Source organism: Spinacia oleracea, chromosome 6, assembly GCF_020520425.1.
Source record: "Spinacia oleracea cultivar Varoflay chromosome 6, BTI_SOV_V1, whole genome shotgun sequence".
Classification (NCBI taxonomy): Eukaryota; Viridiplantae; Streptophyta; class Magnoliopsida; order Caryophyllales; family Amaranthaceae; genus Spinacia; species Spinacia oleracea.
This window is the reverse complement of record NC_079492.1, coordinates 90,026,388-90,050,709: the sequence shown is the minus strand read 5'-3', so window position 1 is coordinate 90,050,709 and position 24,322 is coordinate 90,026,388. Positions and strand designations below refer to the sequence as shown.

General features: G+C 37.7%; 1 protein-coding gene across 1 annotated transcript; it reads left to right on the top strand.

Annotated features, from left to right (window-relative positions):
• On the top strand, positions 1-493 carry LOC110787014 (eukaryotic initiation factor 4A-9-like). Its single transcript, XM_056832458.1, has 3 exons — positions 1-88; positions 175-281; positions 357-493. The coding sequence occupies exons 1-3, from the start codon at positions 21-23 to the stop codon at positions 491-493; spliced, it is 312 nt and encodes a 103-aa protein (XP_056688436.1). The 5' UTR covers positions 1-20.
• The last annotated feature ends 23,829 nt before the right edge of the window (positions 494-24,322 follow it).

Sequence of the window (24,322 nt, the reverse complement as noted above, 5' to 3'; positions counted from 1 at the left end):
GTTGTTTGATCAATGCAGTCATGGCAGGAGTTGCACTTGAAGGTTCCCAGTATGATGCTCGCCAGTATGACAGCAAAATGAGTGAATTGTAAGTTTACTAGTTTGCTGTAATACATAATCTGTGAAAGTTTTATTGTTTTATCACTGATTTTCATTTACTCCATCACAATGAAGGCTTTCTGAGGAAGGAAGTGATTTCTTCACTTCATATGACGAGGTTTATGAAAGCTTCGATAAAATGGGTTTGGCAGAGAATCTTCTTAGAGGAATCTATGCTTATGGTAAATTTCAATCCTACATTCTTTTTTATTGTTTTTGTTTTAGTTATTTGAAAATGGAACTCTGTACGTTATCAGGTTTCGAGAAACCTTCTGCTATTCAACAGAGGGGAATAGTCCCATTCTGCAAGGGTCTTGATGTTATTCAGCAAGCCCAGTCTGGTACAGGAAAAGTTTTTCCATATCAGAACTCGTCTGAACTTATAAAAGAATAAAGCCTAGAAATTTGTCCTTCTTTTGGAAATGAAAACTGGAAAATGACATCTTTAACGACAAATTTTATCTGATTTCCACAGGTTTTGGATCTGATCACGAGAAGGACTTTGTTACAGCACTCCAAGCTGCTATTCGATGCATCAAGTCCCCCCAGGAGTACTTGGAACAGTACTTGGAACAGGTAGTTAGCTCGTCCATATTTTGATAATCTAGCCTCAAGTGTTTGTCGCAGCACTCCAAGCTGCTATTCTGGACTTCTGGTAGAGATTGATCTTATGGCTATATGTTGAGTATAAAGCAACTATTCGATTTTGAAATAGTTAAATAGTTCTATTTTTGTCAAACTATTTCTTTATGCATATGAGTTCTTTTAGTTTTGATTTATGGATTTATCAAGGAATTTTGAGAGTTTATGAATTTTGATTCAATGAGCTTGTGTTTGTGATAATTTATTGGATATATATCTTGTGAGTTTTTTCTTTGGGAAACTGACTGCAAGTCTGCAATGGGTTGAGATTTGTGATAAAAATGGGTCACCTTGATTAGCAACCTAAAATGTATGATTGTATAAGTGTCTAGTTACGACTATTTGTTAGGATTGATTGGTATTTTTCTAATGATAAAATTTGATCTGAATGTTCAAGGGTGCTTCTACATTAGGAGTTACTATTTATTATATTTTGAATAAAAAGAAGGTTCCTCATTTGCAGGTAAAATGAAAGGAATTACATTCATAAAGGATCTTGATGGCTACTGGATTGAAATCTTTGATCTTAAGACAATTAGAAGTGTTGCTGCAGGTGCCTCTTGAGGCTTTCTTCCAGGTGGTTTCTATCATTAATCATTTATTAAGTCGTATCCCATAAAGGAATATAGAAAATTTTCTATGTGCGAAGGGAGTACGTCTTATGCTGTTTTTTTCCTGATGTTTTCTTTGTATACAAATAGCATCTTAGTTCACTTATCTTGTAATAACGTACTCTTAATTGATTTAATATGCCCCCTTTTATTTAATTTTATTTTTTTAATATGCCCCCTTTTATTTTATTTTATTTTTTTAATAGCGCATTTGTTAGTCGTTGGGCATGCCTGAGTTTTTCATCCCTGGATCAAGATGTAGTGCACGCGATGCGTGCAATAAGTACGAGTCGACTTTTAGCTTAATTTGCAATATTTCTTTTAAAGTTTGAAAACATTCCTTAAGTTGTTTAGTTTAATTTGTAATACTTTCTTAAGGACATGTAATACTTCATGAACAATGTCGACTTTTAGCTTAATTTGTAATATGAACTCGATCTCTAGCTAGATACCTTTGTTGTAGTAATTTTATGTTTGTTGTAACATGTTGGTTGATCTATGACGAATTTAATTGCCTTTTATTGGGAACGTTAATTACGTTGTAAACTATTGTGACAGGTATTATTTATAAATGTATTCCCGGTATTGGGAAGCGTCTACTTTCAAAGACGATCATGTTGGAATTTCCAATAAAATATTAAAAAACCAATTTAAAAAAATACAAAAAATAAGTCATTTGCCACGCACGTTAGCTTAATGTGCGAGGCAAATGACTTAATTTTTTGGCGCCAATGTCTTTTGCGTCGCACATTAAGCTATTGTGCGAGGAAAATGACTTAATTTTTTGGCGCTCAAATTGTCATTTGCGTCGCACATTAAGCTATTGTGCGTGGCAAATGACTTTTTTTTTTGCGCCTGAAAGTCATTTGCCACGCACTTTAAGCTAATGTGCGTGGCAAATGACTTTTCAACATGGTGCCTGAAAAGTCATTTGCCACGCACATTTGCTTAATGTGCGACGCAAATAAGGGTCATTTGCATCGCACTTTTGTGCGATGCAAATAACTTTTAGTCATTTGCATCGAGATCTTTTGCCACGCACAATGTGCGACGCAAATGTGCTTAAAAGTGCGATGCAAATGACCCTTTTTCCACTAGTGGGTTGTTGCTGCCAACGTGTTGTTGTTGTTGCTCCTCTTCCTTGTTACTTCTTACTTCCCCAACTTCTTGGTTTTGTTGTTGGCTTCTAAAGGGCAAGGTAAATTGATGGCAATTGAGAAATGAGATTCTTGGAGGTTAGGTGTGACGATTGAAGGTACACATTGTCCATCCACTTTGATGAAAATTTATGGCTTGTGTTAATTATCTTTATTTTAAGAATGTGATTTACGTATAACAACATGAATTTCGATTTAAGTTTTACTTATACTATTGTGATTTGGAAAGCCAAAATATGATATGAGTATGAACATTTTTAGAATTTCAGTGAGTTTAATAATTTTTGTTTTAGTTTATATATCCCAATTGATTTAAACATGTGGATTGTGGAAGCTCGATTTTTGAGACTTGAAATTTTGATTGTGAGACTTGTGAAGGTTTGGTAGCAAGATTTATGAAAATTTGGTTACGTATATGGAAAATGTGACCAATTTGAGATTTGTAAAGATACATATACTTGTTAAGAATGATATGTGTTGTAATGTGATCGGAATTCAATACTCTAAGTCGGCTTATGTTAGCTTCATTATATTTAGTACATTTCGAGAAATACAATTGAATATCATTCTTGGTAATCAAGTTATAGATATGACAAATTTTGAAAAAAGGTACGGAGTACATGATTAGAGAACTATGAGTGTGACTCACATATATATTAACCTATGTTAGGATTAGTAAGGTTCAGCAAGAACTATCGTTTGAATCGTAAGCGACAAATATATTTCCTTTGTATTCTTTTGCTTTTCTTGAACTATTATTTGAGCCATATAATTTTATAATAAGATCTACAAATTATTTTTTATAAGATTACTATTTTCTTTATTTATATTATGATTAAAGTTATTGCTAAACGATGGTTTCACCAATATACCAGTTATTGTATGATTTTAGTTCGAATATGACGAAAATGATTGGTTACAACGAAAAACACTTTTGAAATAATTTTTATGATTTGGGTAATCATAGGAAGTAAACTAATTGATCCTCTAGAATCTAGTTTTTGAACTACTCAATACATTCAGTATTTTTAATTAATTACTTGATTTTCCGAATTACGAAGTATGACCTATATTTAGCAAGTTATCTTTTATCGAGTTGAAAAGCTCGACATTTTATTAAATTATTTCGTTTGACATCTTTATAAGGTTTTCTGTAAAGATTATGTTGAATTTGAAAGACCAAGTTTATTCTTTGAATAAGATGAATTAATATAAATAATTTATATTTCAATACGATTAAATTCTGAATTTATATATATTGTTTTATACTTTATCCCTAATGATAATTAGTTATAAGATCTATGTGATAGAGTTTTGTACGTAACCATGTGCGATTGAGCATGAAATTAAGTTTGACGAGTACGGATTGAGCTATTAAGGTTGTTTAGGTGTAGTATTTTATTGAGAAGTTAGATTCATTTAGGATTACTTATAAGTGATCAGACTTTATGAAGATTACGCATTAGAAGGATATGAGCTTATTATGCTATGGTGATTATAAACTAATGGTTTGGAGGTGTGATATTTGTGTTACAAACCAAATTGAACGTGCAATTGTGTAATTGAGATTAAGGATTTCGATGGATTAATAGTGAGTTGAAAATTTGAGCTCGAGAGTATGATTTGTGATAAGTTTAAGAAATATGATTTGCCTTGAAGTATAATTTATAGTCGAGTATTGTTAAGAATATTGGACTTTATATATACTATGTTCAAAATCGTTTTTCAAGAATCACGTACACGAAATTTGTGAAAAGTTATGAGTAGTTCATTATGATATTTAGGCGAATATTTTGGACAAATTTATAACTTTGTATAAGTATGGTTTGTACCAATATTTTCAATTGTGTTTAAGATTTCAGATGAGGTTTTGTTGTGATACAAGACTTTGAGTATGTGTGAGAATATATATTTCCTCAATTTATTGGATAAGTTTTCAAATGTGTTTCAGTGGGGAAGAAGCCGTTAACAACGGTCATGAACAACACTTGTGTATTTGTGTGTGATCTGTGTAAATGTACGAATGTGCATCTGTGTAAATGTACATCTGTACATCTGTGTGGGGGACATGTCCTAAAGTCTTGCAAGCATGTGTGAAAAGGTGGGTGACGACCCCTAAAAGTTTGGAGACTGTGGTTTTTGAACCCGTCTCCATTCGTGTTCTCTTCCCCCGATTAGTATATATGTTTTAAAAAATATAATGTGTCTAATTTTGCTAGAAGTAGAAAATATTGTGAAGCTTGTCAACGTGTGTGATTTGAAATGTAAATAATTTGCTAGAAAAAGCAAATATCTCTTAAATCATTGATTTTGTGCAAGGTTTGAATTATAAAGGATTTCTAAGAAATACATGTTTTATATTATTATTTGATATTATTTTGAAAATAAATTATCGAGAGCAATCCGTATTTGAGTTCATTGTTTTCAAAAGGAATATATATGTGTGATTTGGATGTGAGCCTCAACATGAGATTTTGTTCATGTTGTATTGGGGAATGGAGATCGAATTAGTCTTAGTTGAGTTGTGCTAGTTGTTTAAGCTCGGGTAGACTCTGAGATACGAATTGAGAACATGTGATGAATTCATTCTCAAAACAGATGAGATTAGTTATGCTGAAAAATGGATTTGATGACTTCTGAATATGTAAATCGTACGATATTTGGAAAACACCTGGTGACTGAAAACAAACCTTTACTTGATTTATTTATCTATTATAATCATCAAAGTTTTGTTCAATGTTTCACGTGCTTTAAATTTTTGCAATTTGATTCTGAGTGTAATTTGAATATGATTTGATTCATATTGAATCGGTTTTATCTTTGAAATAAATAAATAACGAAATTATATTTTAAGCCACTAAAATGAGTTTCAGGTTGGGCAATGTGTACTCGATTTATCTGACTTTGTTCTTTGCACCTGTGGGGGCAGAATCCTTTTTAGTAATTTTGCAGGTATTGTGTAAGCTCGGATGTGGATTACAGATGTGATTGAGGAAGGAATAATTTTGCTGAAATGTTATGAGGCCATCAGAGATTATGATAGGTTAAGATCCCTTGTGTATTTATAGTTGATTATAAGGATTAATTCAGGTTTTGTTTTGTAAATTGAATTCCAAGCGCAATTAGTGAGAAATAAGTAAATTTAAATAGCAGCTCAAAAGTGTGGGCTGTTACAGGTGGGGGCAGAATCCTTTTTAGTAATTCTTTGCACCTGTCCTGGTGGGGGCAGAATCCTTTTTAGTAATTTTGCAGGTATTGTGTAAGCTCGGATGTGGATTACAGATGTGATTGAGGAAGGAATAATTTTGCTGAAATGTTATGAGGCCATCAGAGATTATGATAGGTTAAGATCCCTTGTGTATTTATAGTTGATTATAAGGATTAATTCAGGTTTTGTTTTTTAAATTAAATTCTAAGCGCAATTAGTGAGAAATAAGTAATTCTAAATAACAACTCAAAAGTGTGGGTTGTTACACTTGTTGCATAGGTTTAGTTATCATGCTTTGCCAATCTTAATATCCTTTTCATCGAATGTTCTTCGAGATATGATGATAAGATCTTTTGAGTATGTTTATTTTGTGATCTAGTCTGTCCAGCTACAAGAGTGGTTCTACGCATTTTTCAATGAAGAATCATCAAGTCAGCAGACATGTGATCTATCCAAGTTCAGTGAAGAACTCTTTAACATAAACAACCCTGTTTTATTGCTTCTTAGGCAATAAGTACTTTTACTTCAATTGTATAGGTTGCTAGTGATGCTTTGGTTGGATTTTACTTATCCAAGCAGTTCACAGATATGTGGAAGACTTTCCAGCTGTATCTTAGAACATAGAAATTAATGTTTAATTTCCCACACAACAACTCATGGTCTCCAATCCATGTTGCCATTTCAAAACACGATGCTCTTTAGCTCGTCCTTGTCAATGGTTAACTCCAAAGGAATCTTGCTTGATCCTTTGCTAGTGTGTATGCGTGTAGCATCAATATTTAGCATATCTTTATTTCCTTGAATCAAGAACTATTCCTATGTACTTTTTCAAGTACCATAAGTATTTTTGATCTCAATCTAGTTGATCTTCACTTAGATCAATAGAGATTGGTATATGTTCGTCATGCCCAAAGCCATACGATACGTTTTTGGCGATCCTCATATTATATCATACATGATAAATTCTTTTGCAGAATAATTCCCAATTGAATTCTATTCATGTAACTTTAGCTTGTCTAGTTTCAGTAGATACTAAATTCAGCTAAATTCTTTGACATATATTATAGGTTAAGAATCTCACTTAGATCCTTTGATGTTGAACTTAGGAAATGCTTATACATAGTTCAAACATTCATTACTTAGATTTATTTACATGGGTCGAATATCTCCAATGGAGTATTTCGTGTTTGATTTAGTAAATTCCATTACTTAATCCAAAACAATATTATAAGATCTTTGTAAATAGATCTTAATACCCAATATGCACTAAGTTTCGCCTTGGTCCATCATTGATGAATAATTCAAACCTAAGTTTTTAGCATTTGAATGTTATTTCACAATAGAGAGATATGTGTGTGATACACATAGAACCAATTAAGTTTTTTTGTACTCCCACTAAACTTCTTATATATCTATAAGGTTTATGTACATTTTATGAAACTAAAATACTTATTAGCTTCATTAAAATACAATCCCAATTCCCAATTGCTTGCTTAAATCTGTACTTAGATTTCATAAGCTAGCATTCATTTCAAGCATTTATTTGGATCCACAAATCCTATGACATTCCATGTACATAGTTTCTTCCAACATTTGTTTGAGGAATACGTTTTGTCATCCAATTGCCATATGTACCAATATGCAATCATTGCTTGATTTATAGACTTCAGCATTACGATTATGCATGAGGTTTCAACACAATCCATGCCATGAATTTTCTTGTAACCTTTAGCAACTAATCTAGCTTTGTGTGTGAACACAATTCCATGTTTGATGGTTTTTATCCTTAAAACCAATTTGTAGCCAATAGGTGTTTAATCTATTCTTGCAAATCAACAAAATTTCAATATTGTCATCAAAACATTAAGTATGTTTTATGGCCTTTAACCGTCTAAAACATTGAGTCTATATATGGCCTCTAACCATTTTAGGGAATCTAGGTTTTGTCATAGCTTTCTTACAAGTCACAAACTCATTAATCTATATGATAATAATTTGACTGCAAGTTGTAGGTTTCTTCACTATCTAATAGAAGAATCGCATAGCTTCAGTGACATGAACTCTATGCCTACATGGGTATAGAACATCAAACAATAGAATATCAATAGCCACTTGAAAGTCCTTTGAATATTCCGTTCTCCTTGAAGCACTTGTAAAGTCTTCTAAGAGATGTCTATTCTTAAAAGCCACTTCTAAAGTCCTTAAAGAATACGTGTTCGGATTTTCTGAAGAACTTCGAAAAGCTTCCGGAATGTCCGTTTATGTTTGTTGTTCGCCTCGAAGACTTTCGAGGTCTATTTTCTCCCACTTGTCATTTTGGAAACGAATCTCCAAAAGGACATTATTTCGAGAAAACAAACATTATGTTCTCAAAAATTCGTGGTAGAAACAATACCCTTGTGTCTCATTTGAATAAATCACAATGAAACATATATCTAGACATGGGCCTTAGTTTGTCTAATAACAAACACTAAGCTCCCACTGAGTTTAGGAACTCTTTAGATATATAATTATTGAAAAGATATTCTGAAATAACTTTTCAATAGCTTTGACGAATTTAGTTTAGTTTGGTGGTTGTTGAGCATTTTGTTTTAGAAATTATAGGAAAAGTCTTTATGATTCATCATTGATCGAATCAAGTACTAATTGACTTCGATCATTCCAACTTAGATATGCCATATCTTATAGAGCTAGATCATGAAATTACAACACACAATCATTGATGATCATTCTTGGTATAAGTAATCAACAATATGATCTAACCTAGATCTTTATGATTTCTTGCCAAGTGGATTTTATACTTCTGAATCTTTGAACTAGCCAAACAGATTCAAACTTATATCACTTTGAGTAAATAAACCTATATTCACTCAAATCTGTGTGAAATAATAAAGTCATAAAATCTTTCTTTAGCTTTGAACTCTATTGTCTAGGCGTTCTAACAATAGTTCATATCTTTTGTTACTTTCAACAAGTAAGACTAGCTTGTCTTGAATTGATCTAGAAATCAACCAACTTTCAAAAGTCTATCGAAATAGAGCTTATGAATGTTAACTTGTTGATATGGTCTAAGCAACAATGCCAAAGATTAATGGAACTCAAATCAAAGGGTTGATTTGAACCTAGTAAAGTTCTTATTGTTAAAGATTTTTTTGTTTTAATCAAGCATATTGACTCAACCCGTAAATGACCATTTCATTCAAATAAACAAACAAACAAACAAGCATTGTTTTTGTTCTTCTGAATGTGAGTCTTTCTGTGTTTGAAGCAGAAATTTAGGTATGCTGATTATGGAACAAAATAACCATTAAGTTCCAGCCTTTGAAAGGATTTAAAACAAACTAGATGACCCTACAACTAATGTAGCATTGCCATGCTTCATTTCCCACTTGTAGGTCATTAGTGTATCCTAGCTTCCATTGTTTGAGTTATTACCGAAGTAAGAACCTCAAGCGGTATATGATACCAAGGAAGTTTGATTTCTAGGTCACTGCTCTTTAAACATTAACTTATAGGTAGAAACGGAATTGTAAATTCCTTTCATTTGTTCCTTTGTTTTCCTATTTCTTGTACCCTTTCTTATAGCCTTAAGAATTGAATTCTCTAGTGTTGACTTTTATACTTTGTTTAGACATGTCCAATGTCACTTCAACAAAGTTCTTACCATTTTATTTATGTTGAATATTCTGTTTCAACTAGATGACCTTACTAGAAGCTTCTAAAGTTCTCTAAGCATCGATCTATTCGAATGTTTAGGGACTAGACTCATTCGAGAATTAAATGGAAAAAAGATTTTAGGTTGTTAACCATTGGTAAAGCTGAGCGTTTAAACTCAATGCTTTATAATCTCAAAACTACATTGTATTTTGAATTCACAAGCACCAATCGGTTTGCCATTCGACTTTGATATTCGAAAACAACCATAAAAGTCGCTAAAAGAAACGTACATTTTAAATTGCTCATTTTCTCCCATTTCCGTGAATCGTTCTTGGATTCACTACCAATCGCGGAAATTTACTGTTACCTTTCTAAAAGGATTTATTGCAGTGCAAGATATTTAATTATAAACAATAATTTAAACATACATTGAAGCATGCAAAGTCTAAACATTTATCATGAATAATAACTTGAAACTAAAGCAATCATGCAATTCAAACAAGTTATTAGCATTTTATTCGATTTTATTGTTCCGGCAGGTGTGAATAAAATGATTCCAAGATCCTAAAAACCATTGAAGAATTAAGCACATTATGTATTTTGACTCAATTCTAAAACATTTTAGGTAAGCAAAAGCCTTTTGCTAATAGTCTAGAAACTACTCTTGGTTGATAGGTACGTCTAAGAACTTATTAGGTAAACCTATCGATTTTGCCACGACATAAAATGACTCCTTACTTATATCGTTGAGTTTAACCAAAACTAACATGTACTCACAATTATTTGTGTACCTTACCCCTTTAGTATCGATAAGTAACACCTTGCTATGGCGGAAACCTATTACTAAGATCGATGTAAAGGATATCCAAGTAAGTGTTATTTTGGCATGGCACCTTTTAACTCAATTTTTAAGTTTGGAACTTAAGGCTCTTACTATGTTGGTTAGATTTTAAGTGAACTAAAATCCTTAATCATGCAACATAATCAAGCCACAATCTCATGCATATTTAAGACATATTTAAAAGCAATAAATAACTTAAAGCATGCATAAGATAATTGTGATCTAGTATGGCCCGACTTCATCTTGAAGTTTCAACTTCAAAGTCCGTCTTGAAAATGGATTGGAAACTCCGTCTTGAATTTCACCGTGGGTGGCGCCATTTTCTTCAAATAGAATAAGCTATAATTAAACTAATTACAACTATTTGATGGTACGCATACCATATTTGAATTGAAAAACAAATTTGGTGCTTTAGACCAATTACATTCAAATTAATGGTACGCAGACCATATTTTCTATCCTATTTGGGCCATACTAGTCACTTCATAACCTGCAAAACAGTACATATACAATATATACCATTCACCCATTCATTATCATGAATGGCCCACATAGCTGGTTAGTAAAAACACGTTATGCATCACTTAAATATTTGCAGCAATTAATCAAGGGCACCAATAATCTACCAATTATTCAGTCCTTATTAATTCTTATCAAGTTGTTTAACGTTAAAGGATTTGTAGACCTAATCAAGATTTTATGACTAAAAATACTCCCACTTAAACCAATAACTTTATATGCTTTACTAATTTTAAACATAAAAATGTATTTCTAGTCTAACCGGAAACATACAAATTTAATTAAAATTTAAAGCTCATATAAAATTATAATTGAAACCATTTATTTAATTTATTTTTCAGTTGAATTAAATGAATTTAAATTAATTCAAGGTTTAATTTTAGTAAAATAATTAGTATAAATTAAAATTTATAATAATTATAATATTCAAAATTAAAATCCGAGAAAACAATTTAAATAATTAATTTTAAATTTAATTAAAATAATTTCCGAACTGAAAATTTAAAATTAAAACGAAACGCATCAATACTTTGCAAGACGAGGCACTTGGGCTTGCGCCCAAGCCCCATCGAGCTACGAGGCCCATGCCCCGTGCCTATTGATCGTCGCACATAGCCCGCACAACCATACGCACCCACGCCCATGCCACGCACACACGCAGCCTTGCGTGCTACGCTGCGCGCAGCATTGTTGCGTCGTGGCTGTTGCTCTTTGGTGAGCTTGGTGCGTCGTGGCGCAGCGTGCTGCTGCCCACACGCATCGTGCTGCTGCCCACACGCATCGTGCTCTTGTTGTGTGCCCATGCCCTCGCCCATCGCCCTGCACGCACGCCTAGGCGCAGGGCCTTGCGTGGCGCATAGCTCGTTGCTCGCTACATTCGTACCGCACGGGCGACGAGCTCCCTTGCTCATCGTCGCGTGCCCGCACTATACAACACCACTTAAGGGTAACACGTGGCTTCCATTTCTTTGTGCGTGTAACATTTATGGGCGTTTTCATAAAAAGTTTAAAATTTTTAATTTAAAATTAATGATAAATTAATAAATCATATTAATTTCATAATTTTAGGGCGAAAAATCGAAAATTTATTAATCAATTAATTTCCGATTAACATGGATTCAAATATAGGTAATAAAAATTTAAAATTTAACATAAATTAACAAATTTTATGGTGGTTTTTAATCATGGGTACCTAATTAAATTATTAATTAATTATGAAAAACAAATCAATTCTAAATTATTCGAATTTCAACAAATTAATCATAATTACAAATTAGGTTGTATAATTAACAAGTCTAGGCATTCAAATTTGTTAAACATATACTGTAGGTCAATCAAAAACTCAAGATTTATCAACAAGAATCGCAAATATTCAATTTAACATCTTAAATTTACAAACTTTTGCGTTCGAAAAACTAAAACCTCCGAAAAGTCATAGTTAGGCTTCGAATTTGGGAATTCTGGGTTCGTCCGAAAAAATTTATTTTTGTCAAAGTTTTAGAATGCCTTTTACATGCGGAATTGACACAAAAATCACTCGATTTGGATGAGTAACGAAGAAACTGCCGAAAAACTGCGTACATATAATTAAATAAACGCAACTTGCAATTAATTAACAATTACGAAAATTAATCACCCCTTTTAATTCTTTGCAAATTTGTAAAATTTAACCATGTCATGCAATTTATATTATGTAAATAATAACAGGCTCGTGATACCACTGTTGGGTTATGATACATAAGAATAAACATAAATCATGCGGAAAAACCATAAAGCCAGGAAACATATTATTAACACATAATCATTTAGCATAATTCAGATGCATACACTTTGTAGCGTGCCCTCCCTAGCTGCGCCCGAACCGAACAAGAACAAGTCTTTAGGACTCCAAGTGTCGTCCCTCCGTAGATAGTCCACAGCACGTCCGGATCCGCCTTAAGCTTGACCAACTAGAATCGCCCTTAAGGTACTTAGAATTTTCGGCTATTGTAGGCAATGATGTGACTGAATTTTTGCTCTCAAAGATCACTTTGAATACTTGAATTCTTACGTCATATAATTTCTGACCCTAGGCACATATTTATAGAGTTATGGAAAAGGACTTAGAATCCTATTAGAATACCAATTTAGTTTAATTAGAATCCTATTAGGACTCTAATTAATTAAAATCTATCTACTAGGATTAGGATTTAATCATAGAACAAATTCTAATAGCTTTAGGATTTGTATTGCACACAACCGTACACAAGCACGAGCACGAGCACCACCCGCGCAAGCCTTGCGGCCCACGCGAGCTGCACTCGCTCGCAGCCCAAATGTCGTAGCCCAGATTTGCGCGCGCCAAGGCCTTGCTGGGCCTGGCCTTGCGCTGGGCCTGGCTGGGATTGGCTGTGTGCGATTGGCTGTGTGTGGCTTGCTGGGCGATGGCCCGGCTTCGTGTTGGGCCTTCGTCTGGCAGGCCTCGTTCGATGCTAATTCGTACGATACGCTTCCGATTAAATTCCCGATTCCGGAATTTATTTCCGATACGAACAATATTTAACATTTCCGATTCCGGAATTAATTTCCGTTTCGAACAAATATTTAATATTTCCGTTTCCGGAATTATTTTCCGATTCCGATAATATTTCCGATTCTGACAATATTTCCGTTTCCGGTAATATTTCCGATTCCGGCAATATTTCCATTTCCGATAATATTTTCCAATACGTACCATGTTTCCGTTTCCGGCAACATCTATGACTTGGATAATATTTATATTTCCGATACGATCCATATTTCCGTTACCGGCAATATCATCGTTTCCGGAGTATTCATTGTTTGCCTTTGACGATCTTAGCTCCCACTGAAACCAAGATCCGTCGATTCCGAATATCCATAGATGGAGTATTTAATGCCATTAAATACTTGATCCGTTTACGTACTATTTGTGTGACCCTACGGGTTCAGTCAAGAGTAAGCTGTGGATTAATATCATTAATTCCACTTGAACTGAAGCGGCCTCTAGCTAGGCATTCAGCTCACTTGATCTCACTGAATTTATTAACTTGTTTAATTAATACTGAACCGCATTTATTAGACTTAACATTAAATGCATACTTGGACCAAGGGCATTATTTCCTTCAAGACCACGCTTAACGAAGATAATTTCTTGGACAAACCGATCTTAGGTTCCCTTAAGTTAACTTTAAAGCAAAGTGGTCACGATACAAAGTAGAAATTCTATTTGTTCAAGTACTAAATCCAAAACCCCATAGTGTCATGACTAGGGTTATTCGAAAATGTTTTCTGCCATACATTTGAATATAATTTCTAAAGCTCGCGGAATAAGCATCTCGTTCCCTTGCCCGGATCTCACCCATCCGTTTCTAACATTCAATTCCTTATCCGATATAGAGTCAACTTTGGTCTTTCCAAACGAGACCTTAAAAAATGTTTGGTGGCGACTCCTTGAAAATCCAAAAATACAAAGGTTCTAAAGCCTCTCTCGTAGGGGAAATACAAAAAGCACGAGAGGAACCAAATAACCCCCTACAATTCTGGTGGCTCCGCTAGGGAGTTCCTAATTTCAACTTCGAAAATACGAGCATACTTTGAGCAGGAAGCCACTGATCTGCTTAAGTTCTGGATGCCAGCTCTGGCACCAGGCGTAGGCCCCTGTGCCAGACGCCACTGCCTGCATCCAGCACAGTGGCTCATAGTGGCTCGTTGCCCATGTTGCTCAAGTTTTCAAGTGGGAGTCAGTCTGTTTTTGAATTTTGAAGGACACTCCCAAACCCGGAGAACCAATGTCGAAAAACGAGCTTTTCAAATACAATATTCAAATGCGATTTTCAATTTTCAATTTCTAGGCATCTCATGCATATTTCGAAAACCATATTTGTGCAAAACGAATTTCTACGTTTCCCAATACGGATGTGTTCTACATTCGGGCTAGCCCCGGGGGCAACGAAATGGTGACTCTCAATACGGTTCCCGACCAAAGTGTGTGACCATTTTCGCGCCTACCGAAACTTGGCATTTGCTTGACATTCCCGATGTCAAGCATGGAGGTCGTCTTCCAACACACACGTTCCTTAGGTGGATGTGCAAGTTGTTGCCGGATCCGCCTCTTAGTCGAGTACCTTTTGACACCCAAAGCCGACCACTTGCATCATACAAAACTTAGACCTACCTTAGGTTGAGAACTTTGCATGTCGCATTCATATCCATGTTAGTGTGACAACGTGCTATTTGTGCATTGTGTGGGCGTCTTTGCACGCGTGAATGGCTAACCTCGAGTTCTAGATTTGCCAAAACCATTAGCCTTCAACTAGGAAACCAAACCCCTAGGAGCATCATTCAAACCTCATGCATCCAAAATCTCCGATTTAAGGTCTTTTAGGAGTGCAACTCCATTTGATTCAAAACCCTTAAACACGCCTCACGCACAAATGCCAAATTCAAAATTCAAATCCAACGGCGTCATAATGCCGGATTTTCTAGTCCAAATTTCGAGTTTCAAATTCATATTCAATCCAACGGCGTCATAATGCCGGATTTTCTAGTCAAAATTTCGAGTTTCAAATTCAAATTCAATCCAATGGCGTCATAGTGCCGGATTTTCTAGTCCAAATTCCAAATTCAAAATTCAATTCAACTGACGTCATAGTACCGAATTTTCTAGTTCAAGCAGTTCAAATCTTCAATTCCATCCTTCAAACCTCAAATTCAAGTTACCAATTTCAATCTCAAAACCTCAAGTTCAAATGTCCAGACTCATGCCGTCGTAATGCCGACTTTTCCATTCCATATTTCAAACCTCAAAGTTCGAAGTTCTAAATTCAATCTTTCAAATTTCAAGTTCTATATTCAAAAACTCCAAATTCCAAATCCATGATGGTGTAATGCCGAATTTTCCTCATTTAATTTCAAATTCAAAATTCCATGACCAAACACTTTAAAATTCCAAGTCCACGGCGGCATGATGCCGGACTCTCAAAGTTCCAAATCCAATGTCTCAAATCCATGGCGGCGTAATGCAGGAATTTTCAAAATTCAAAGCCTCATATTCTATACAAAAATGCGTCTTTTCCATTTCAAAGTTCAAACTCCGAATCAAATTCAAATTTCAAATTCATCTTCAAACTACAAAAAATCCTTGCCTTCCATTACTCCCAAATACAAAATTCCAAAACGCTTCTTGAAGGGTTGAAATCCCCCTAAAATACTCCAAAATTCAACGGGTTGAAACTCCCCAGAAATAATACCAATTCAATTTCCAAATTCAATTCACGGGCTGAAATCCCCCTAATATACTCCGAAATCCAACGGGTTGAAACTCCCCTAAAATACTTCAAATTCTACTTCGGGTTGAAACTCCCCTAAAATACTCCAAATTCTACTTCGAGTTGAAATTCCCTTGAAATATTCCAAAATCCAATGGGTTGAAATTCCCCAGAAACATTGACGGGTTGAAATCCCCTTGAAATAATACAAAATCCAATTCCCTTTCGATCGGGTTGAAACTCCCTTGAAATAATACAAAATCCAATCTCCTAAAATATTTCCAATGGGTTGAAAATCCCTTGAAATAATACAAGTCCAATTCTCAAATGGGTTGAAATTCCCCTAAAATAGTCCAAGTTCCAATAGGTCAAAATCTTCTTTTTCGATGTTCCAAGTTCTAGTACAAGGAGAAAACCTCCACAAAAGAATGAAGCTCCTCTCAAATATTTCGAACGGGTCGCAAATCCCGAATAAAAATACAAGATCTAAAATCCCGAATCTTCGGAGTGGCACTTAGAGTCAAGTCTAGGTCTCATTCATTGCATGCATATCATATCATGTGTCGGGAAGTCCAAGTTCTAAATTCAAAATCATTTGGTAACTAGGTGCTCGAAGACATTCTCTCAGAATCCTATTCAAGATGACTTCACTAGCAACGGCTGTAGTAAAGCTGTATGAACGTGTGGAAGAAGCTGAGGCTCGCATAAGGGCTCTCGAAGACAATCAGGAGACTCTTTTCCATGTTGTGGGTCCTTTCGAAGTAGAGGAAATTTTCCATAATCAAAGGCCTGCCCCCTACCTTGTGCAACCAAGTGAAGGTTCGGAGTCTAGGTTTGTTACCGGATTGCCTCAAGAAGACATCTATCGGATATGGGCCAGCGACGATGAAGACATATACCAAGACCCTCCCATTGAGGACATCTCTGACGATGAATGCCAAGAAATTGTGAACGCCGATTGGTACTTGGACACTACGGCAGAAAACTGTGTTCAGGTCATGACTAGATCCGGTCGAATTCAAGAGCCAGTCAATAGGACAACACCGACAAATAATATCCCTCTACCCACCGAGGAGAATCCTTTGATTAAGCAATTGAAGCGCACAAAGACAGAGGTTAATATTTGGCAACTGATGGATTCCTCTGTGGAACATCGCATTGCTCTAATCAATGCTCTTGTCAAGTTGAATGTCACCCCAGAAGTCACTCCTGACGAATTGGTCGGGTTACTAAACAATCTGGAAGAAGGAATTACCTTTACAAATGAAGACCTCCTACTTGAGGGGGAAAGCCATCACAAGGCTCTCTATCTGACCGTTGAGTACAAAGACAAAATCATCCCCATGACTCTAGTGGATAATGGGTCAGCCATCAATGTGTGTCCCCTTCGCATTGCTGAAAATTTGGGTTTCACTCCTAGTGACTTTTCTAGTTCCTCCCAAGGTGTTCGTGCCTATGACAACACTCGTCGGGAAGCAATGGGAACTCTCACCCTTCTACTCCGAACAGGCCCAATCGAGCGCAAAGTGAGCTTTCAAGTGCTCAATATCAAGGAAAGTTCCAATCTCCTTTTGGGGAGACCTTGGATCCATGACCTCAAAGCTATGCCATCCTCACTCCACCAGAAAGTTCGAATGGAGGTCCAAGGGAATGTCATTACTCTACATGCATCCCATCCAAGAACCACGATAGCTAACAAGGCTCTGATATTAATAGAACATGATGACAATGATGAAGACGTACCTTTGCGGGTTCAGTGCTGAAGTAGGAGCCATTAAGTCAAAAATGAATCCCATGGCAAGTCACATAATGATTAAGCGTGGGCGCTTCTTGGGCACTACTCTGCCACCGCCAACCGAGTCTCCTTTCAAGACTCATGGACAGACTAACTGTTGTGGTCTGGGATACAAACTGAATAAGTACGACAACAAGCAACAAGAGGCTATGCTAAGAGCCCGTCGAGCTGGCAATGATCAATTCAAAGTACCTCCCCACCAACGTACACTCAATGGACAATTCGTAAAAGAAGGAGAGGATGACTTGTACTTTGACTTTCCAGAGCCTTTCTATGACACTTCAAAAGGGGTTCTCTACCCTGGATTCGAGATCTTTCAAGACTGTCACTTTCTCGAAGATGCTCCTTCGATACAAGACAAGGCTACCCCTGAGTGCCTTGATTCATCAGCTTTTGGCCTCTTGTTCGGCCAAGAAGTAACACCAATCATTTTCGAAGATGCTATAGTTCAGATGATCACTCAAATAGAAGATTTTGACACATCTAAGCTGATTGCTCCAAGTGAGAAGATGGTCAATGGCTGGAGAAAGTCCATCAAGATATCTGCTCCAAATGGAAAAATGTTCAAGATACTGTGGGCGAAGGATCTATGATGAGCGAGTCCGAGTCAGAGGATGAGTCTGGATCCGAGTCTAGTGATGAGTCTAAGAGTCTAGGGCTAGAGTCTTGCATCAATCAAGAGCCTCTAAAGGCCGAACTTTAAGTTTAAGTCGTCGATGTAATGATTGCTGATTTCAATAACACTTCAATTTCCTCTTACTCTTCAAGTCCAAATCCAAAACACACTTCTAATCCAAACAACTTTGCTTCACAAGAAATTGACCTTGAAATACTAAAAACTATTGAAAATTATGAAAACAGGACGCCCATAATTGAGGAAACAGAAAAAGTTAACCTTTCTAACAGCAGTGATCCAAAACTAGTTCAGATTGGTTTGACTCTATCTCAAGCAGAGCTGGATGATCTTATCAAGCTACTTTCAGAGTACGTAGACGTCTTCGCATGGTCCTATCATGATATGCCAGGGGTTGATCCAAGCATTGGACATCATACAATTCCCCTTATCCCAGGTTCAAAACCCGTCAAGCAGAAACTCCGTGCATGAAACCGGACGTTTCCCTCAAAATTCAAGAAGAAGTCTCTAAGGAGCTAAAGGCTGGGTTTATTCGAGAAGCCAAGTACCCATAATGGATTGCAAATTTCATCCCAATTCCAAAGAAAGACGGCAAAGTAAGGATGTGTGTTGATTATAGAGATCTTAACAGGGCCAACCCTAAAGACGGTTTACCATTGCCTCACATCGACATCTTGGTCGACAACACCGCAAATCATGCCTTACTCTCTTTTATGGACGGGTATGCAGGCTACAATCAGATTCCCATGGCAGAGGAGGATATGGAGAAGACAACCTTCATCACTCAGTGGGGTACATATTGCTATACAGTTATGCCGTTCAGACTGAAGAACGCGGGGGCTACATATCAAAGAACAGCCACATCTATCATGAGCGACATGATTCACAGGGAAATCGAGGTATATGTCGACGACATGATTGTCAAATCCAAAGAGAGACATGAGCATACCTCAGTACTTCGAAAGTTCTTCAATAGACTCAGGCAATACAATATGAGGCTCAATCCTAAAAATGTGCATTCGGGGTAATGTCAGGCAAGTTGCTCGGATATGTCATTAGTTCTCGGGGCATCGAGGTTGATCCTTCGAAAATCAAGGCCATCCTAGATATGAAAACTCCAGCGATTGAGAAAGAAATTCGGGGATTCCTGGGCAAATTACAATACATCAGTAGGTTCATTTCAAAGCTCACTATGATCTGTGAACTAGTATTTCGAAAGCTCCGCAAGAGTAAGCCCAAGGTGTGGGACGGAGACTGTCAACATGCATTTGACACTATCAAAGAATACCTTTCCGACCCGCCAGTGCTAAAGCCAGCCATGCTAGGGATTCCCCTTAGGGTTTACCTTACAACGACAGATTCAGCAGTAGGGGCCATGCTTGCCCAGGAGATTAAAGGCAAAGAGAATGTCGTATACTACATAAGAAAAAAGTTGATCGAGTACGAAACCAGATACACTCAACTCGAGAAACTCAGCATCGGCTTGGTTTGGGCCACAAAGAAACTACAACACTACATGCTCTCCCATACAGTGTATGTAATTAGCAAAGCGGATCTTCTCAAGTACCTATTTGAAAAACCCGCTCTCAACGGACGGTTGTCCAGATGGTTGGTCATGCTAGCAGAATTCGGTCTCAAATAAATTCCTCAAAAGTCCATCAAGGGTTTAGCAGTCTCAGACTTCCTAGCCGACTGCCCCATCGAGGCAGAAGAGGAGGATTATGACTTACCCGATGAGCAAATCCTAATGACAAGCGATGATAGTTGGTCGCTACATTTTGACGGTGCCTGAAATCAGAACGGATATGGTGTTGGAGTAATTCTAGTAGCCCCGGACCGCATACACATTCCTACGTCAGCAAAACTGCAATTCAACGTCACAAATAATGCGACAAAATATGAAGCATACATTATGGGCCTGGAAGCCGCCTTAGCATTGGGTGTCCAAAAACTTCGAGCGTACGAGGATTCCTCCCTGATCATCAATAAAATTTTCGGCAAGTGGAAAGTAAGGAGCGAAAGCTTGGCCCCATACCAGTCCTATCTTGAGAAGCTGTCTTAGCAAGTAGAAGAGCTTCGCTATACATACCTCCCGAAAGAGGAGAATCAATTCGCCGATGCACTAGCAAAGCTGGCATCAATGATCAACATTCCAAATGGCAAGGCTGAAATGCCACTTACAATTGAAACACGTCAAGGAGCAGCATATGTCAATGCTATTAACAACATCGAGCCAGACAAAAACGAGCCTTGGTTTACAGACATTCAAAGGTATCTGCAAAACTCTGAGTATCCCCCACACTTTTTAAGCAAGAGTCAAAGGGCTTTACGACTACAATCAGCCAATTTCGTCATGGAAAGCGGCGTTCTATACAAGAGGTCCCCTAGCGACCCCAATCTCCGATGTGTCGACAAACACGAAGCACGAAGAGTCATGGACACCGTACATGCCGGAGTTTGTGGTACCCACATGAATGGGAAGATGTTGGCCCTCAAAGTCATCAGGGCTCGATATTACTGGACTACCCTCGAACGGGATGGTTACTTCTTTGTCAAGAAATGTCCTACCTGCCAAAAATGTGTGAATCTGAAGCACATTCCCCCATCATTGCTGTATTCCCAGTCATCGCCATGGCCATTCTCAGCTTGGGGTATCGACGTCATTGGTAAAATCACTCCAACAGGCACCGGGGGTCATGAATTCATACTGGTCGCAATCGACTATTTCACCAAGTGGGTCGAGGCCAGGTCATTCAAAATGTTGGGTTCTAGGCAAGTGGCCCAGTTCATACAAGAAAACATCATATGCAGATACAGTGTTCCTCACGAGTTCATTAGCGACCAGGGAACCCATTTTTCAGGAGAGTGTGAAGATCTATTCACCGAATACAAAATTCAACATCACCGTTCTTCGCCTTATCGCCCGCAAACTAATGGGGCAGTCGAAGCAGCCAACAAGAATGTCAAAACCATAATCATGAAAATGACAACCAATTACAAAGACTGGCCCCAGAAGCTGTACTTTGCATTGTAGGGGTATCGAACTTCAATCCTCACCTCGACGGGCGCAACCCCATTTTCATTAGTCTATGGAATGGAAGCAGTACAACCTATTGAGATAGGGATACCTTCTCTCAGGATAGTCCTCGAAAGAAAAATCCTAGAAGCTTCATGGGTACAAGCAAGATATGACGAGCTAGTCATGCTCGATGAGCACCGGCTTCAAGCTGCTCACCATGTACAAGTCTACCAGCGCCGAGTGGCCAGACATTTCAACAAGAGGGTCAGAACCCGAAACATCAAAGAAGGCGAGCTTGTCCTGAAAGCCCTTCGCAAGACGTCATTGACCTAAAGGGAAAATTCAAACCCAACTGGGCAGGACCATACATTGTCAAGAAAATCCTCTCCGGGGGAGCAGTCGAATTAACAGATGTCGATGGGACAGAATTCCGATCCTTGACAAACCTCGACCATCTCAAAAAGTTCTATGTCTAAGTTCTATATTCAAAATTCAAAATCAAATTCAAAACGTTATGTAAGTTAGAACTACGTTCGGCCTGATTCCTTAATGAGACACGTAGGCAACCTCATTCCGAGGCCCGGCCACTTTAATACGAAAAAAAAATTCAAAATTTTCTCAATTAAGGGCATCCTAAAAATCAAATCAAAATTGAAAGTTCAATTGTTGTTGTTTTTATTCCAAATGTGCGAATTCAAAGAAAAGCATGTTCAAGCGGAATTTAACACAATAACTATTTATTTGGCTCTAAGGCCTTCATAGCTTATTCAAATACAAGGTTGGAATCAAGTGAAGCAAAGTTCAAAGCCTTTTCACTTCCTAAACACATTTTTCAAACATATTCTTAAAACATAATTCCTTCTAGTACAACTTCAAAGACATTTAGCGTACAAAGATCTTGGGTTGGGGGACTATGCTCTTGAGTTTTGGCACCTTGAGTACTATCCCCTGACTCTTCCATTAGTCATTCATCAATCTTCCCCTTGCCCAAGCGGCGGGAGAAGGAACTTGCTAATTTTCCAAAACGGGAGGATGACGAACCTCCTTTGGACTCAGAACGGTCAAGCACCGAATGGGCCACACTCCCGTCACCTTCCTCATGATCAGTTGATGCAGGGCGTCTAGCCCTAGAACCTCGGACTCTTGCTGGTCTGGAGAGAGAAATGTCCCTCTGGCTTGGGCCTTTCATCCATAAAATGTACCCCGCAGACAGAGTAGCAGGCTCAGGCGGGTATTGAACACTCAAGGATGGTTTGGCAACCCAATACCGCCTCCAAACTCCAAGTCGATCAGCATTCAGCACAATAGGTTTCGAATTCTCTTCAGCACAGTCCAGGATTTCCTGTTTCAAGCCGCACTGTCTCATCACTCGAGCAGGCGAGTAGAAGACTAACATTGTGAGGCTTGGCACCCTCAAAGCAATAGAACCTGGGGCATGTCTCATGGCAGCAACCCCCCACCAAGGAACTACCCACCTTATACAAGATTCAACCCTAGAAAGTGCGCATCGCCACTCATCCAATGAAAGTCGGGCGTACATCATGGGCCGCACAGTGAACCCTTTTCTATTATAGCTTTCTATGTTCTCCGGTTGTGCCACCAACATGAGCCTCTCCATAAGCCAGACCTTGGGGAGTATACAAGAAAAGCAATTCAAAATTCAATATTCAAAATACAAGTACAAATTCAATATACAAGAAAGCTCCAGATCCTTACTTGGAGTAATACCGGGCTTCCCGACGACAAAGAAGAGGGGTCCGACTTCAACATATCAAGGCCCATCAATGTTTCGCCAATCACGAGCGGCATTGGGTCCCGGCCACTAGCAAATTGCTCCACAATCTCTATTAGGGAGGCATCTCCATTGCCAAACCCCTGCTTCGAAAAGAGGAAGCGAACAAAGATACAAAAACTCAAGGCCCTCAAGCGGAAAACCTTGGGGACGTCAAGCCCAGCAAAGCAGGTAGCAAGGAGGGACAAATCCACCCCTCTTCCATATACAACAACACTCAAAAGTGGGGGCTTCAAGCCCAAATATCTTTCAAAGCCCAAGAAAAAGTGTTCTTCAACACTAGGCATGCATGGCTCCGACATAATGGGCCACCCAAATATGGCACTAAACTCCTAAGGGAGGGGACATACCTCATTATTTCCAAAGCGGAAGAAATGATGATTTGGATCCCAAGCCTCCAGAGCAGCAAGAATGAAGTGCACATCAAGTTTCATTAACCGGAAGGAGGCGAGCAACCCAAGATGCATGCCATGAAGCTCCCTTTTTTCTAATTTGCCTAGCGAACCAAGCCAAGAGTTCAAGGCATTTTCAAAAGACATGTCCATTTTCCTTTTTTCATGAGGAAACAGTATGCAAAGAAAAGCAGGGAAGTATTGATGCAAAGTATGATCCGGAAAGATCCCTAATTATACAAAAACCAGCTCTCATGGTAATACGCCGGCGCGGGCGCCGAGGCCTGAGCCATGCGCAGGGGTCTGCAACAAGGACGAGGCCACCGTCCCCTTTATGATTCCAAGCACGCACTCTTTATAGATTTGGACAGCTAAGTGCAGTCCCAATAATTCAAGATTCCAAAGCCGCAAGTCGCGCAATTTCAAGCAGTCCGAGTCAGCGCTTCGGGCCGATTTCGGGTCAATCTGTTCAAAATTCAAACATTCTAGTCCTAGATCGGCGTCCTAAGTCGAGTCTGCATATGCATAAGCAAAAGTTGAATATACTTTGACTTGCGCTTTTACTAACCAAAAAACATCAGTCAAAGTGGGGGCTTATAGTGGGTATATACACCCGAAAAAATGGGCAATTTTTTTTTTCAAGAGTCTGCATAAGCAAAAGTTGAATATACTTTGACTTGCGCTTTTTC

Coding starts and splice junctions, on each gene's coding strand:
- LOC110787014 (XM_056832458.1), top strand. CDS start 21: ATGGCAGGAGTTGCACTTGAAGGTTCCCAGTATGATGCTCGCCAGTAT. Junction 89..174: donor GACAGCAAAATGAGTGAATT/GTAAGTTTACTA, acceptor ATCACAATGAAG/GCTTTCTGAGGAAGGAAGTG. Junction 282..356: donor TAGAGGAATCTATGCTTATG/GTAAATTTCAAT, acceptor GTACGTTATCAG/GTTTCGAGAAACCTTCTGCT.